At 38.0% G+C, this 18,199-nt stretch overlaps 2 protein-coding genes across 2 annotated transcripts in view; one reads left to right on the top strand and one right to left on the bottom strand.

The window, feature by feature from the left end:
* slc39a6 (solute carrier family 39 member 6) overlaps window positions 1-3,805 on the top strand; it is a 62,017-nt gene extending 58,212 nt beyond the window's left edge. Inside the window, exon 11 of the mRNA XM_033992806.3 lies at window positions 1,073-3,805. Within this exon, the coding sequence (XP_033848697.3) occupies window positions 1,073-1,225 (153 nt within the window). The 3' untranslated portion in view covers window positions 1,226-3,805. The remainder of the gene's footprint in view (window positions 1-1,072) is intronic.
* Window positions 3,806-7,733: 3,928 nt separating this feature from the next.
* LOC117972352 (genetic suppressor element 1-like) lies at window positions 7,734-17,557 on the bottom strand. Its single transcript, XM_034920979.2, has 4 exons — window positions 17,326-17,557; window positions 11,583-11,768; window positions 9,795-9,898; window positions 7,734-9,271 (listed from the first exon to the last, which is right to left on the bottom strand). Exons 1-4 carry the CDS (start codon window positions 17,396-17,398, stop codon window positions 9,176-9,178), a joined length of 459 nt encoding a protein of 152 aa, XP_034776870.2. The 5' UTR covers window positions 17,399-17,557; the 3' UTR covers window positions 7,734-9,175.
* Window positions 17,558-18,199: the final 642 nt, after the last annotated feature.

The raw sequence follows: 18,199 nt of genomic DNA on the forward strand, positions 1-18,199 counted from the left end.
AGCTCATGTAGGATTAGAAACAGTGTTTTTTTTTTTTTTTTTTTTTTTTTTCCTGTCTTTGCCTTGGTATTTAGTTGTTTACTTATTTTGGGGTAAACTGTTTCTATTGGATACATAAAATATTGATTGTTCACATGCTGTGATTAATTGTTGATGTTTTATTTTTCATTTTTACATTTCTATGTAGTGCTAAAACTGCACAATAAATAGGTAGTTCAATATTTTATCCACTCATAAATGGTGTAAATTGGAAATTTTCATTTTGTCTTTATGAATCACTTCTCATTCTGTCGTGGCTTTGGTCTTCATTTGAAGTTAAAAGAACTAAATTTGACATTTTTGTAGCAATGTACTTTTGTATTATGCAGTCCAAGCCATTTGTGCTTTTGCACTGTTTGAAATCCATCTTGCACATACAGTATTTAAATATTCAAGACTTGTGCTGTGTAATGCACACTTGGCAAGATTGCAACATGCTTTCTATTCAGCAATGCATGCATAATAAAACAAAAAAAACTATCAAATATTCATATTTTTATTGATAAATGATGTTCCTGAAATGAAGCTTCAAACAGGGCCCTGTTCTCCCATAACAAAATGTTTCAAATTACAATATTTATTTCTGTGTCGTTTGAGGGGAAATGTGTGCAGCAGAGAGGATCCTTCCAATTAAAATTGAATTTTGAAGTAGTGTAAAATACACAGAGATTTATTCAAGGTTAATTGGTGCAATTAGATCTCAGTTAATGAAAATGTGTGAAATATTTGAGGCCACCTTCAAAGTGTTTCTAACCTGAAAAAAGAGCAGTAAATGGTAAATCAACAAGTTTACTGCACTGTGTTACTTTTCTTTCTACACAGCTGAAGAAGGGCTTTTGCCCGAAGTGTCCTGAAATAAACAATGTTTTAATCATTTAAACTTTTTTGTGTTCATTAGTTTTATTTTATTTTTTAAATATTTCTTCTTATCAACCTTCATTTTTGTGCACTGCAATTCTGCAGTTCCATGGAAATAGAACATGCTACAGTATGTGTATGTACTCCAGTCTAATATTCATGTATTAACTTGCAGGTGCCTGAAATGCTGCACAATGATGCTGGCGATCATGGCTTCAGCCACTGTGGCTACTTCCTGTTGCAGAATGCTGGAATTCTACTGGGGTTCAGCATCATGCTTGTCATTGCCATATTTGAAGACAAAATTTTGTTGGACATTAAACTGTGATGCAGTATATTTAGCATTGTTACTCCAAAGTCATTGTTACATAAGCCAACAGTAAAACTTCTGATGCTTAGATTTATTTCTACCTTGAATGCCTTTACTTATAAGGGAGTTGTGTGTTGCTAACTCTAAAGCGACTTTTATTTTCGTATTGTTATGAATGCTGCCTATTACAGAACAGGCTGCAGTGTTCATATTACATTCTGTACTGTATTATAATGAAATTTTCGCTTTGCTTTAAATGTTTGCTGGTAGTGGTAATGTATTAGTTGATGCTCACCAATAGACTTTTGATAGGAAATTTGTTTTGTCTCTTATCAATGGAATCACAACTATTTACATAATTTTCAGACTCTTAAAGAGAGAATTAGTGGGGTTCCCAAAAATGTAGCATTATGCGTCCCCACGTTTTACTACAACTGTTTAAATAATGTACCTGTATTTTTTATTTTTATTGTTAACAATCTGACAACCTTTTACATTTCTAAAGTCTGTTTCAAAGCTCTTTTCAAAATGGCCACTCTAGTGCACTGAAAGTGTAAGGATTATTGCCCACATTGTCAAATAGGTAACATAGCAATACCGATCCATGATGTGGTATGGAACAGAAAAGCCAGAGCACTTGTTGATGTTTTAAGTTTTTGTAAAATAATTAATTGCTCTTCCTGCAGTGATTTAGAGCAGTGGTGTGCACTTTTGATAGCATACATTTCAGATTTAATGTAAATTACGTATTTTTCCTAGATTTAACCACAAAAAGTCCAATATTCCATGAGTAATGCGGTTTGCTCAGAATTTCCTCTGTGGTCCGGTAGTCTTCAGGCTTCAGTATCCTAGCGATGGACGGTGTTGCGTTGTGGGCATTTCCAATAGCCTAAATAATAAATCAGCACAAAAAATAAATATTCTACTTACTTCAGTACAGGTACCTCATACACAAAAGTGAACATGGTTTGTTTAAACATGTATAGAATAAAAGTATCAACCACTTGTTATTTTTTAATTAGGAGTGCAGTACATTTTTGAAGTTTAAGCAGTGGGGCGGCTCCTTGGGGTAGGCAAGGGAGGCACTGCCGCCTCGAAAAATTTAAGCAATAAATAAATTAAAATTCACATACTGAGTGATCACATACATTTACTTTTATTTACATAAATATTACTTATTTTGCACGCAAGGTGCTCCACGAACGCGGTTGAGAGCAATATCAGTTGATGGAAATCTGTCTTCTCTGTGCGTACTGCTTCTCAGACAGTCACTGGAGAAGCGGATGACAAGGGAGATTTTGCCTACTCCTGAAGAGTGATTAGCCAATCATATTCATCCTACTTTCATCTCGCAATATCACACACATTAAAAAACACAGCAAAAGGAGGCAGGAGGCGGGTCTCCTTCCGCTGTGCCTGCCAATCATTGGTCTCACTCTGCCTGAACTCCAGCGTGCGTTGATTGTGTGGAGGGCGGCAGTAGAGAGAACGAGAAGTGAACGATGATACTGGTAACTCTTATTTTCTTTTTTTTGTAATAAGTTAAAACAAAAAAAAAACATAACCAAACATACAGACACGTACAGTGCTTTATTTCAGATGTTCAACACGTGGTTTTCTGCCATAATTTAAAGTCTGATAGATAATGCCATGGTGTTATTTATGACGAGTAAGTTTGTTGGTTGGCAGTGAATTAGACTGATTTTTTTTTTTTTTTTATCATAATTGTCCTCTTGGGGATTTTTTAAAAATATAATAGGCATAGTACTCTCTGCTTATTATTATTATTATTATTATTATTATTATTATTATTATTATTATTATTATTATTATTATATGGTGTTGGTATTATTGTCTGGTTTCATGATTGCATATTCAGTTATTAGCACGTTGCTTTGTTGGTGTATTGTATAGTAAACAATCAGAAGTGTTTAGGTAAATTGCAGCATTTGTATTGAATTGCATCTTTTCAAATGTAATAGCGAAAAAGTCGGACCAGCTGCCAATATTTTATGCCTCCCCAATTTTTGGGACCACCAGCCACTACTGAGTTTCAGTATTTAAGTAACAGTTCGGTGCTGAAATTTGTAAGATTGAATGTATAGGACATCCATTTTACCTATTTGAACATCACAAATCCTGGAATATTCAAAACATTCTTATTTCAAGTTGAAAAAGAAAATCTGCTTCATTCAGAAATCCTTATTTGAAAAAAGGAAAAGTTAAATTTGAATCTTAGTTTACTGTAACTGTGTCTTCCTTGAATCATTTTAATTGTCATCTAACGTCAGTTGCTTTAGTTTAAGAAAATTCAATTGACCAAAAAGACACAAGTCCAGGACAGAAGTTCAGCTTTATTCAGAAATCCTTATTTAAAAAACAAAAAAATAATAGTTAAATTTTAATGTTAGTTTAAATGCGTCATGCAGAAGTATAGGGCCCTTCGATAGAACCAACTTAATTTCTGTGGGGGTTCCCCACTGATGCTGGAAATGAAAGTGAGGCCGGGAACCCATTGATATGAAAAATAGTGAATTCTGGCCAACTCAGATATTTTGGATGGAAACGATACCTAATAAAATAGCCCTTTGTGATCAAGTTGAAATGCATGGACATAATTCTTATCAGTCCAGAAGCATTGCTCCCTGTGGAAGACTCTCTGAAGAGAGGACCAAAAACATGCCCTGCTTGCACACACATGGTCAAACATTGCAAAATGATTATTTTTGTATTATTTGTTTATTTAGCAGATGCCTTTATCCAAGGTGACTTAGAGACTAGGGTGTGTGAACTGTGCATCAGCTGCAGAGTCACTTACAACGTCTCACCCAAAAGACTGAGCACGAGGTTAAGTAACTTGCTCAGGGTCACACAATGATTACAAGCCCTTTAACCACTGGACCACACAGCCTCCTATGTTTGAATGCAATGATGTACATGGTGCATCACTCTCATTTGAATGTTGATCCAGAAAATGTAAAGATAATTGAATGTATGGGATGTGATGCAGTTTACCCAGTTAAACAAACTCATGGGAAAATTAGAATGCAAAGATGGGAGTCCGACTAGTCGGGTTCAAGTTTTATGCAGGTATTGGGCACTTAAAACTGTTCCCTACACTTACGATGGCTCCCAGAACCAGTGGTTGCCTTTACATATCCACTGAGAGCGGAGCCGACATTCAATCTTGCTGGGAGCAGGCCGATATTTGGGATGCGAATTGGACACCATAAAAGACCATTTGTTCTAAGGAATATTATTACAGAAATATGTGTTAGCCTAAAATGAAACAGATTCAGTAAAACTGAGGGACACTGCCTTAATGAAATAATCCTGTGAGAGTGCCCCTTGGAATGTGCATTAGTCTAATGTTTTATCAGAAGAAGCAGCCTAACCTAAACAGAGGTCTTATCTAAAAAATACGGGGAGCTTCTTGGTACCAAAAGCAAGGTTACATTTACTGATATACACAAATGCTTTAACTCGAAGACAAGTTGACTGTTTATTCTTATCTAAGGGGAATGGATATATTTTAAATCAAGGTAGGACTAATGGACAGAACAGATGCTTTAAATGAGGGACACCTCATCTACATAATTGTTATCTTAACAAAGTGGTAGAACTCCATGGTACCAGAGAAATATATTTAACTTTACCTCATATTTATCCTGGGGTTAGAAAAATAGGGAAAAGCTTGGTACTGCATATTATTATTAATCTTGAAGGAGTAGCTGGACACTAGAAAGCCAGATATTTTAGGTTTAATTAAACCTTATGACGCACAAAGCAGAGAAAAAGTTATATAAATATCAAGGCAAAACTGCAGTTTATTTATCAGTTGAGTTTGGTAACACAGACTGAGCTGATCCGCCCCTTGAAGAACTTTCTTGTGAAGGTGACTGCTGGTGTCGTATTCAAAAGCCTGTTAGTTTGGTAAGCCTAATTCTTTCATTTGTATCTCACCTATATTGACGCATTAGGCTGTAAGGATAGGATTATTATGTTTAGCTTTAGAGGTTGTATTGTCTGCTTTAGGCTAGCATTGGGTGCTCTTGGCTAGTAAATATTGTAACCATATTGCTTTATAGTATTGATGCTGTTAGTTTGCGCAGAGACCGGATTGCCCAGAATGTCTATGAGCTAGGATTCAAGTCGATCTGCGATCACTTGATCCATTTTAAATGTTAATAAACCGAAGTAGTAAATTTATATATATATATATATATATATATATATATATATATATATATATATATATATATAAACAACTCTGATTCGTTAAACTGAATAAACTGAGTCTGTGCGATTATTCTTGATTGTCTGTTGTCTGGGTATGTTAAAATCTGTAAGCCAGTACACAAACTATCCACTTACAGGAGTTCTAACCATCTATTCATCCTCCTGATCTGCTCCTAGTTCTATTAGAGAATAAAGGAAGTACACAAACATGACACGTCACATGTTATGGGTTTTTACTCATGTTTAAACTAATTAAATGTATACTAAACGTTTGAAAAAAAAAGTTATAGTTTAAACAAATGTTTAAACTATTACATCCCTAGTTTGGCATAGGTCGCATTAGTTTTTACTGTAGTGGTTGTTTTGTGGACTACCAGTACTGATAAACTACATGACTGTTTTGTAACTTGTTTCCTGCAACCTCCAGACATCCATTTGATTAAAAATAATTGTTTACCTGAATTGAAATAACTTGGGTCCAATTGTTAATCCACTGGCCACTAGGGTTTGAAGAAAAGAAAACTCATCTTTGCTCCAAATGTTGCCTTTATTAATACATTAAAACAGATAGAATTCTACCATTTGTTCTCTCTCCACATCGTACAATTACATATTTAAAAGTACTTTAAATTGGTTTTAAATAGATCTGGTATTTATATTGTTGTTTAATTTAATCCGCTCATCAATAAAAGGAGTTTAAGGCCTCATTAAAAAAAAAAACAAAGAAAAAAAAAACACTTGGTCACAGTTTTCTCAAGCCACAGGTACTGTACCAACATAACAAGTCACAAATCACAAACAAATCTGTATTGTCACCTTTTTTTCAAATAAATACAAATTAAAATGTATTAAGCTTTAGTAATATGTTGCTGTAGTCCACTTAGATCTCAGCACATACAAAACAGTGTTGTAAAATCAATCAGTGTTTATAAATCATGTCATGATCATTTCTAATCCGAGCAAATGCATCTCATTTTCACATAACACCGTGTAACAATTTTTTTTGGTTCCGGGGTAGTAAGTGTTATTTCCTAATTGCTTATGCCTCAAAAGTATAGAAAATGGCTATTATTCCCCACAAACTTTGCTTTTGTGACCAGGACAGTGATATTTTGAAATTTACCTATTTCCAATGAGAAAACGGGCGAATTTGTGTCTTTTCGTTCGCATAAAGTCAGAAAAAAACAACATATGAATCCAAATTAACATGTATTTATACTAAAGTAATACAAAAATGACTACAAAAGATTTAGAAGTGAGTAGTTTTTCGAGATTTACGATTATACTGTAAATCACTTTCACGAATCAGCCCCCAAATGTAGTCTCCCATCATGTTCTCGTTATACTGTCCTTCATTGACAACTCATCCAGGAGCCTCAAAGCCGTGCTGCTCCATAATGGTATCAAGTACCCGTCTCTTCCCCTGGCTCACTCGGTGCACCTCAAAGAGGATTACAACAGCATCAAGACCTTGCTGGACGCCTTGAAGTATGATGAGTACGGCTGGGACCCCCGGAAGGTGCTGATGCCACCACTGCACATAAATTGGGCCTTATGAAACAATTTGTCAGAGCTTTAGATAAGGAGTCGGCAGCCTTCAAGTACCTTCAAGACTTCTTCCCTAAGCTGTCTGAGGCAAAGGGCAAAGCCGGTGTCTTTGTCGGACCACAGATAAAGAAGATCCTGGAGTGCAATTAATTCCCCAAGAAGCTCACTAGTAAGGAGAAAGCGGCTTGGAACAGCTTTGTAGCAGTGGTTCGGGGCTTCCTGGGCAATCACAAGGCCGAAAACTATGTGGAGCTGGTTGAGACTCTGGTGAAGAACTACGGCACAATGGGCTGTAGGATGTCCCTCAAAGTCCATATCCTTGATGCTCATCTTGATAAATTCAAGGAGAACATGGGAGCGTACTCGGAGGAGCAAGGCAAGCACTTCCACCAGGATATACTGGACTTTGAACGCCGCTACCAAGGACAGTATAACGAGAACATGATGGGAGACTACATTTGGGGGCTGATTCGTGAAAGTGATTTACAGTATAATCGTAAATCTCGAAAAACTACTCACTTCTAAATCTTTTGTAGTCATTTTTGTATTACTTTAGTATAAATACATGTTAATTTGGATTCATATGTTGTTTTTTTCTGACTTTATGCGAACGAAAAGACACAAATTCGCCCGTTTTCTCATTGGAAATAGGTAAATTTCAAAATATCACTGTCCTGGTCACAAAAGCAAAGTTTGTGGGGAATAATAGCCATTTTCTATACTTTTGAGGCATAAGCAATTAGGAAATAACACTTATTACCCATGAACAAAAATTGTGTCACATAGTGTAATCCATCAAAAGTCTCAGGTTTTACCATGCGTTGCAACAGCAACCAAACGTATAACCTTACAACTGAGTTATATAAGAGTTATTCTAATTAATGAATTATTTATCTTGTTTAAATTTACTTTGTATATACGTTTCTGTTTCACATTTGTGGTATTTCCTACAGATGTGACATACTGTACACAGATTAGATTGTTACAGGGGGATTGGTTCATGGATACATTTGTACCAGCTATACTGGGAGATAAGACACATTTAATACCCATACTAAGTGCTCTTTAATTTCACCAACAAATGTAATTCAACAAAGCTTAGAGAACCTGATATTACAAACATAAAAACCCTCAAAGCTAATGTAACAACTCAGTGGTAAATGTCAATATATCTCAGACAATTTACAAATTCTTAAAGAAAGTATGGTAACGCTTTATATTGTGTGGCATAAATTAATATTAAATAGATATGCAATTACATATTATATCAATGTTAAATTAATATTTAATAGGATATGCAATTGATATTAAATTTACGTTCAATTATTCCTTGTTACTTTCCATTAACATTTAAGTCAGATTAACTGTATTTTCAATTAAAAACAGGTAAACAATGAGAAATGATTACATATTTTCAAGAGTAACAAAATGTAATATAAATGGACGTGATATGCAATTACATTTTCATTCGACATTTGGTTAACATTTAGCAAGAAACCAGCTGTTGCATATGTATTAAATATTAATTTAACATTAATGTGCAATTGCATATCTATTTAATATTAATTTATGCCACAGATTATAAAGCATTACTGAAAATATCTAGGGACCTGCATCTCCCCGTTTTGCATGCCTGTAATAAGATTCAGAACCGAAGGCAGTAAAGAGCTGTATCTGTTACAGATGTTAAGTGTGACTTCTGTTCTTCAAAGAGAAACATTGGCAGCTCAGGTGCTTGAGATCCATATAATCTATATTTAAATAATTCAGAAGCACTAAGTAGAAACCTGCATCTGAAAAGTCTGACTAACAGATTACTGCACTCATTTTGGGTGAGTATAGCAATGTTTAACTTGTTTAAATTATCACACTTCTAGTTACATCTCAATAAAGCTGATGATTTAAAAAAAAATATTTCTAAAAATTATTTGCTTAGTTTGCAAATTTTAGCTTAATGTAACAGGTCATTTTCTTATATTTAAATAAATGTTCTTAATACATTTGATCTGCATAACTAAATACATTGAAAAATACAGTGGATATTTTGGTATCTCTCTAAAACAATACTGTATATACAATAGAACTTGGGTTTTTCTACTGCCGTTGTAATGCCCTTCAAGTGTAGAGGCATACGGTGTACAAGATTTTGCCTTTCATTCCTTAAAATGGTTCTGTCTTCTGTTACATTGAAGAAATAAGGCACTTTTTCAGGCAGTCAAGAGCAGTCTGGTGGTTTTTTCGCTCAGTTTCCAATTTCTGTTTATTTGCCTCCAGCCCCTGCAGCATGAACACAAGCACAAACATGATTAGTTTAATTGGATTTATTAGCCTGTTCTATCACAAAATTTAAAAACATTACCTTAGCCTTAGAAAACCAATACCAGTCCTTTTCATATCTAATGTAACCATCTTTTAAAAATGTATTACCCTTTCTAATTTGGCCACAAAGTTTATTTGATGCTTTCAAGGACTCTGCAAGTAGCTATCAATCAAAATTCTCATGTGAAGATCTTGGCGTAAAAATGCCTGTGATTGCAAGCAGGGCTGCATGTCTTGAATCGTTAAAAAATATATTTTTACTTAGAATATTAATTACTATGAATGCTTATCTCTATTTTACAATCGTAAAACATTTTTGGAAAAGGTAAGGTTAAAGAAAAGACTCTTTCCTGGTTACTTTTGAACTTATGGAAACTCCTAAGGCTTACTGCCTTTAACTGGGGAAAAAAACTAACAAAAGGACAGGGATCTTGTGCCTTGTAGTGCTGTGCCAGTTTATTGTCTAATACTTCTTTGATACCTGCATATGTGAGCTGAGGTTATTGGCAATGAAATTCAGTTCATCATTTATTTCTTTTAGGCATCTCAGTTGCTCATGAAGAACACTTTCCTCCAAGTCTTTCTCTGTTGAAAAAAAAGGTAAGCTTGTATAAAGAATGGCTTCATGGCTTCATTTAGGCTGTATTTTTTTACACAGCACAGATTTTACAATTTTTGTGAAATGTACCCATTGCCATGTAATATGTAGTTCCCTGTGACAATTTCCATTTCTGAAAAAATAGTGTAAAAATATTTAGAAAACAATTCCTTATCATCTGCAACTCGGTTAAAATAAATCCACGCAAGTACCAGCTTTTTCATTTTGACTTGTTGTATTGAAAGCTCAGTTCACATCTATTGGACAGCAAATACTAAACAAAGACACAGTTGGTCCAAATTTATTTTATTATCCACTAAAACCAACCAATTAATTATTTGCACCGACAAAAGCAACCAATCCTGTAGCTTCAACTGCAGAGTCAGCCAATCACAGCCTGTCAGCTCGTCTGGAGCTCAGACAGCATCTTTCAACAACAACAAAGCTGACACTGTCCAGATAAAATAAAAGCAGCTATGTTAAGTTTTTGTTTTTGTTTTTTCTCTTATTTATTTATGTGATTCTTTATGAACATTTTTGGGACTGAATCATTACAAGTTCAAGGTAAATGTATATTTTAAAGAAAATTGAGAAATTGTTTTCTAATAGCAATATTGCCCTCTCAGTGAAGGCTCTACCGCGTGGTAGTTGAACTTCACTTTCATTGGTGCCCTCGCCTTCAGCTCGGATGCATAACTCCTGTCATGGTCAGCACTCCACAGTAGAGCCTTCATCAATGGGCACTGTCGCTTAAATATATTTTCATCCCTGAAAATAAATACAGCAAACATTTCCCCTATTGATGCACTACCTGTTACACTGCATTTAGGAACCTTGCAGTTGGTTTAATTTGCTTCTGGTAAATAACTGAACACTGCATGGAGCTGCAAGATTTCTGCACGACTTCAACGAAAAAGACAGCAGCTGCATCAAAGATTGGAAATATTTCTGCTAAAGATTTTTACATTTACGTTTTTATTTTGTTTGATAATTCACTGACAGTGAAAATAGAATGTCTTAAAATGTGGACATAAAAAACTAAATATTCTAGCATTTACTGTTTTTCAGGTAAGCATTTGAATATTTAGGAAAATTGAGAACATGATCGATTTTGAATGTGGCAATGCTATTTTTTCATAAACATGTTATGTTTAATCATGGAATATCTTAAAATATTTATTAGATCATGAAATAAGCCATTTTTCACAGTGAAAAAAATACAGACCAAATTATACTGTACTACAGCCCAAGACAGTTTTATAAGACATATTATTTGAGAATCATGTTATTTTACACATGTCCACACAAAGACTGTGTATGTATGGCCTTTTTATCCTTTCCAATACAACAACTCAAATCACACTGCCTTAGAGTGGGGCAAGAATTCATGGACTTTCTCTGCCTGCCTTATCGGCTATCTGTTCCATAAGCAGGAGCTAATTTTAAATGCAATAGGACATTTTGAAGATCTTTCAGTATTTTGCTTATGCATTCAGTAGAAACCATCCAAGCTAAAACTTTAGTATGCTAACGTAAACAGAAGCCTTGAATGTAAGTAAGTATCTCGCTCTGAAATGTACAATTATTATTTGTTATTTATCCAAGTACCATTCATGTCTTAACTTTCCATCCAAAATTGCAGGGAGGTGGGCTGCAATGGAAAACTGTTACCTTCCATGTACTCTTGGTAGGTTTCGAACACAGAGGCAATGCCCTGCCATTTCGTCTGCCACTCCATTTCATCCTCATTGGCAGTGCCCTCACTTTGGTCCTCTCCAGATTGATCAGAACTCTGTGTCTGCCCTTTGTGCATCTTAGCTGACAATTGAGAGCTGGTATTGTATTCTGCATAACTCGCTGTCAAAATATAAATTAATGAAGAGTAATAACAGCAGTGATAAAATAACCAATTTGAAAATTAGCACCCTTTTTATCAGTGGTTTACAGCATTCTAAAGAGCCTTGTGTGCCCCTTAGTACAGAGCTACTGCTTTGCTGTTGCCACTCATTGAAGATCATTTGGTAAGGGTTCTTGGAGGCAGTGTAGTCCAGTGGTTGAAGTCCAGGGGCTTGAAACCAGAAGGTCACCGTTTCAAATCCCACCTCTGCCACTGACTGTGTGACACTGAGCAAGTCACTTAACCTCCTTGTGCTCTATCCTGCAGATGGTATGTTAAATCATTGTCCTATTGTAAGTGACTCTGCATATAATGCACAGTTCACAGCCTACCTCTGTAAAGCGCTTTGAGATGGTGGTCCACTATGAAAGGCACTATATAAAAATAAAGGTATTATTATTACTGATGCTACTACTTTAAAATGGTTATGGCCCTGATTCTTTTAAACACGTTCTAATTTATTTTTTTAATAATCTATTCAACTTAAGGCACACTTGTCCTGACCAGACAAGGCCAAAAGCCCTTTGCTCGTCACATCCATTGTTAACAGAGGCAGCTGTTTTGATTTCTGCAGATTCTGTTCTGGGAGGTGGATGGTGTGTATGTGCCTGAACAAGACTTGAGGACTCTCTGAAACAAGTTTTGGTTGCTGTCAATTTATTGTGGTTTCAAAACGCATATATAAACCAGTTTTTTCTCCCTAATTGTATCAGAATATTCTTTATGGATTAATTGTTACTATTGTACTATTTTCAGAAAACCAATATTCTGATTTAATTTACTGAAAACAGCATTTGGTGTAAACACACTGAATTTCATTCAAGCATTTAAAGGTTAATGTGTTTTTTAAAAAATAAATGCAAATTATTTCCTGATTTTCATTCATTATTGCATATTTTGAAAGTGTTTACAAAGTTTAGTCTTTGAGATACCTCTTGGTCATTGTGAAAAAGTGTCTGAGTGGATACAGGTGCAGGAGTGATGCAGTGCGTGAATGAAACAGAGATTATTATAATCCGGTTTGGAAAGGATTTTATTATTTGTTTTCCAGGTCTGGCGACCAAACATTAATCCCCCGGCAATACACACCAATGTGTACAACACGGGGTAACTAACAAGGGGGTTGCAGTCCCAAATAATAAACAATAATATCCGCCACACAATAATACAAACACGGTCACCAGTCCTGGGTGCGTGCAGTAGTGCTCGTGGTGGGTGATACAAGTTTATTTCGTGACACTGGTGAAGTGTTGTTCTGGCTTTGTGCTGGCCCAAGGCGACAGCTCCGGAAACGTGTTAGCTGTCTGGTGATTCACCAACAAGACAATTACTAACAGACAGAACAAAACAAACAAAACACTCACGAAACTGCTACGTTCTCTGGGGTCTCTCACAGTCCTTCTAGGTTAAAATACAAAACCAACACAAAGGAACAGATTGTGATTCTCCACCCCCTTTTATGTCATCACACATGACCCCTTGGTAAACGAGTGCAACCACCTCTCCAATCTGTGGCTGCCACGTCGTTTCCCTTCCGGGTCAATGCATTCTTGCAACGGAGTCTTGCCTTCATCCAGACTGGCCGACTCCCCGACCCTGGGAAAGAACTGTCAGACCAGCCCGTCCAAAGAACTCTGTTCCCGCTGCTTAGTGCCCTCACAGGTCAGGAGGGAGATTTACAACCAAGTATCATTGTATTTCTGTCACAGTCATATAAATGTATCTAGGTATTCTGGGCCCAGAAGTTGCCACCTCTGCATCTGATCCTCACTTCTCATATTTATGCTTAATTTTCTTTTAAGGTATCACATCGAGGGGGTTCCCGAGTGGCGCATCTGGTAAAGGCGCTCCGTGTGGAGTGCAGGATGCGCTCTATAGCCTGGACGTCGCCGGTTCGAGTCCAGGCTATTCCACAGCCGACCGTGGATGGGAGCTCCCAGGGGCGGCACACAATTGGCTGAGCATCGCCCAGGGGGAGGGAGGTTTAGGTCGGCCAGGGTGTCCTCGACTCACCGCGCACCAGCGACCCCTGTAGTCTGGCCAGGTGCCTGCGGGCTTGCCTGTAAGCTGCCCAAGAGCTGCGTTGTCCTCTGACGCTGTAGCTCTTGGGTGGCTGCATGGTGAGTCCACAGTGTGAAAAGAAGTGGTTGGCTGATGGCACACACTTCGGAGGACAGCGTGTGTTTGTCTTCGCTCTCCTGAGTCAGCGAAGGGGTGATGGCGGTGAGCTGAGCTTAAAAAAATAATTGGCCATTCCAAATTGGGAGAAAATAATAAAAATAATTGGCAACGACTAAATTTAAAAAAGAAAAAAAAGGTATAACATCAGAAAAAGAAAAACACTTGTGGAGATGAAGGTGTATTTTACAATAATCTAAACAGTGGCTATTTAACTACATATCAATCCAACTGGGCTTTTCCATTTAAGGTTATTTAAAACGTTAGGTTATTATCATAACCCTGGTTCCCCAAAATAGAAATGTAACTGTTACCTAATGGGTGGTTACCTCCTAAAGACTCCAAAACATGAATAAGTTATATCAAAGTTGCTCGCAGCACCTCTGTGACGCAGTCATGCCCATCTCTGAGGGCATACAAGGACTGCACGCACAGAACTCGGCATCATTTTTCCTTCAAGCCTGCTGCAATCATGGACACAGCAACCTTGAAGCTTAATGGTTACATTTCTATTTCAGGGAACCAGGGTTAGAGTGACAAGGAAAGATTATTGAACGACTGGAATACTACAAGGCTAAGCCGAAGGCTACGTTGTGTAATACCATTAAGAACCCCAGTAACAAGTAGCTAGGGCTAAAATATGCAGGGAGAAACTCACCTCTGTCTCTATGTTGTAAGGGTCAACCTGGAAGCCGCCCTTAATACTCTAGTTCCAAAGCTAGGGTCCACGGCATTCGGTTTGTAGAACCTAGTAAGGGTATGGGGAGTAGCCCACAGAGCTGCCTTGCAAATGTCTTTGACAGCTGCACCCTAGAATAAAGGCCACAAAGTTGCCATGCCACTGGTAGAATGGGCAGTGAGCTTTCTGGAGGGGGCAAGTTGGCTTGCTCATAGGCAGTCCTGATTGTGTCTGCTATCCATTTGGACATCCTCTGTTTAGATGGGGCTTGACCATGGAACTTTACCCCGTAGCAGACAAAAAACTGTTTGGACTGCCTCCAATTTCTGGTCCTGTCAACATAATACGCTAGTGTCCGTACATGACAGAGCGTATGGAGCTGCCACTCTGTCAGACTGGAAAGGTGTGGTTGACATGTAATGTCGAGTATTTACTGTTGTGAGAATGCGTGACTGATCAACTACTGATTATTTAATTAGCTGACAGTAATGCAGATTTATTAAACTCATGCAGACTGGCCGAGGGCTTAATACGATAATTAATAGCCAGTTAATACCTCAGCCATAATATAAAAGACCTGCAACTTTGGCTACATGTTGAATGTTCAGGAGTGGAGGATGGGAGTAGAGAGAGAGGAGGTAAAAAGAATAACTACAAAGAAACAATTGCTACGATACTTGTTTGAGTTATTTCTTGTCTGTCTATTTCTTTTTGGCCAACATGCTGTTTGTTTTTGTAAAAGTGTTTTCGTTTGTTCAAACCTTTTATTTTATTTATTTAATAAACGTGCAAGCAGCGCTTTCATTACCTCAGCACTGTTGCCTGTGTCCACTGTCTTCCGGGTCTGACGTCACCACCAGCCATCCTGGTCACAAGGCTTCATGTGCATCAAGCACCACTTTAAGCCTCCAGTGAGGAACAATATACTTCATAGGCAGCCGAAGCCGGCGAGCTCCTTTAAAAATTGCCCCGCCAGGAAGTAAGCTCCTGGGGAGACAGAGTCAATCTTGACATGGCAAACTGAAATAGCTGCCAGATGGACCTTTAATGTAGAGGGGGATTTCCCATCGTCAAACAGGTCAAACAGATTTCCCTGTAAAAATTGCAGTATAACTGCCATGGGACAGGTCGTGGGGTCAAAACCCAGAGGCAGGCACCATGTCTGAAAGACGCCCCACTTGTACCTGTACCGGGAATGCATGGATGCTACTCTGGCATTTTGCAGGGTGTCAATAACCCTATTGGACAGACCCAGGTGGCTTAAATGCTGGTACTGGAAGCATTTCGGTAACTTTGGACCGAGTCGGTACAGTACCGGGGTGGAACTGGGCCGGTACCGGGACAGTGCTGGGTCGGTTTGGTGCCTTAGTGCCGGGTCGTTACGGTATGGTACAGTGTTTGGAACCGGAATGGTACCAGGACGGTAACCGGTCGGTTCAGTGGCATAGGGCCAGGTCGGTGCGGTACCGTCGGTACGGTGATGGAACCAGGAGTTTGGTACCGGTACGGTACTGTCGTTACGGTACCGAATTTTGAACTGAAACAGTACACCAGTCAGTTAGGTGCATGAGCACTGGGTCGGTACAGTACGGTACGGTACCAAGATGGAACCGGGATGGTTTGGTACCGGTTCGGTGACTTACATTGGGTCGGTACGGTACCGGTACAGTAACCTCGTTCTCTGTTCGGCATGGTATGGTACTGGGTCGGAAACAGAGTGGTGACCTCGGTACCGCTACTGTATGGGTCTACCCGGTTTGCATTACTGCGGGAAGCAGTATACAGGGATGTCCACCTGTATAAGCTTCTGGCAAAACCACAGTTAGTACAAGTACGAGACTGAGAGAAGCCTGCTTGTCGGAGCCCTCACAGCCTTTGTAGTGATGATGCAAGCAGTAACCAAAACGACAACAAAAGATACTGTGGGAGACACAGAGCTTCTCACATAAAACAGTAATAAAACAATTACAGTTCAGAAAATAATAATATTGTTACAAAAAACACATTTTGTAATTAACTCCAGCTGGAGCTAAAGCAGCCTGTAAGAAGAGCAGAAGTCTGCCGACTAAAGTTGCTTTGTCCCGCGAGGCACTCCTTGCTCTCCTTACCAGAAAAACGATGGCGAGTTCGGTGCGTGCGGTCCTTTTATGACCTCGGGGGCAGGTATGACTGTCACAGAGGCTCTGCGAGCAGCTTGATATATCTTATTCAGGTTTCGGGGTCTTCAGGAGGTAAACACCCATTAGGTAATGGTTACATTCCGTACTTGAAAGGGAACTGTGCTATCTTAACTATAAAGTATTACACCTTTTTACTTGGATGTTTTCAAGGGTAAGCAACATAGGTCTAATGATATGTTACAGGTCTAATGATATGTCATGCCCTCCCAAGCAGAAGTACTGAGGGTCTTCCAAATCCCATGTTTGTTGCTGTTGTGTGTTTCAAAAAGCTTACAATATTAAAATAATATTTAACCATTCCTAGTTTTACAACTGAATACTTTATGCTAGTGGATAATACTAGTTAATATACTGTATTATAAAGAAGCCCACTGAACTTAGTGTCCATTTAGAAAAAACAAGATCTTGCTCTTTAACAGCACTTATTTTCTATACAAATTGGATTTAGTTTTTACTAAAATTAAATACAATGATTTTTACCTTCTCTTTGAAAAGGAACTAGGGGCTTTAATTCAAGGTGTGCAAGAAACTGTTTCTTTTCATCTGTGTCCATGGCTCCATTTATTTCCTGAAACTGACTGTTTGACTTGGCAGCAGAAAGCAGGGTTGGTCTACTCTTCTGTAAAGTGGGTACATCTGGACTGGAGTCACCTAGCAACCGCCTCCTCTTCCTCTGCTGCTTCACTCCTTCCTTTCTAGTGGCAAGACCAAGCAGCTCGAAATACCACTTTCTATAACAATAATAATAATATTAAGAAGAAGAATTAAAGCACCAGATGTCACATAAACACTATTTAATTTCCATAGAGAAGTTCTGGTGCCTTTCTAAAAATCAGGAGTTTAAACCTTCAGAATCATGCCTTGCCTCCAAGTACATTTGGTACAACAGAGTGTAACCATTAACTAGTCCCCCTGCAACACTCTGCCTCCGGTAGAGAAATATATTGGTATGAAATACCTATATTGAGACAGCAGGGATGCATTTTTAAAAAGTTACCAGGAGGTGATGACTGAAAAAATCTGTTAACTTCATAAGAAGGCATTTCAAACTGTGGCGGTGCGCCCCACGCTGTGCATATTTTATGTTTTTATATGTATGTAGTGGTGCACGGAGTGTGGGTTATGCAGCACGAGTGATTTAAAATGTATATTTTTATTTAGGCACAGGGATTGCACAGTCACTTCACGTGGAGAGTAAGTGTGTATTTGTAGTGGACACGGGGAGTGCACAAATGAATTCATGTGCCAGGAATCAAGTGAATGATTGATTAGCAATTGATTCCTGGCACAGCTGTATATATAGAGGCACAAATCACTCACTCAGGGTTGGTGTGTTCAGAGTCGGAACAGGAGA

The sequence above is a fragment of the Acipenser ruthenus genome, chromosome 3 (genome assembly GCF_902713425.1).
Source record: "Acipenser ruthenus chromosome 3, fAciRut3.2 maternal haplotype, whole genome shotgun sequence".
NCBI lineage: Eukaryota > Metazoa > Chordata > Actinopteri > Acipenseriformes > Acipenseridae > Acipenser > Acipenser ruthenus.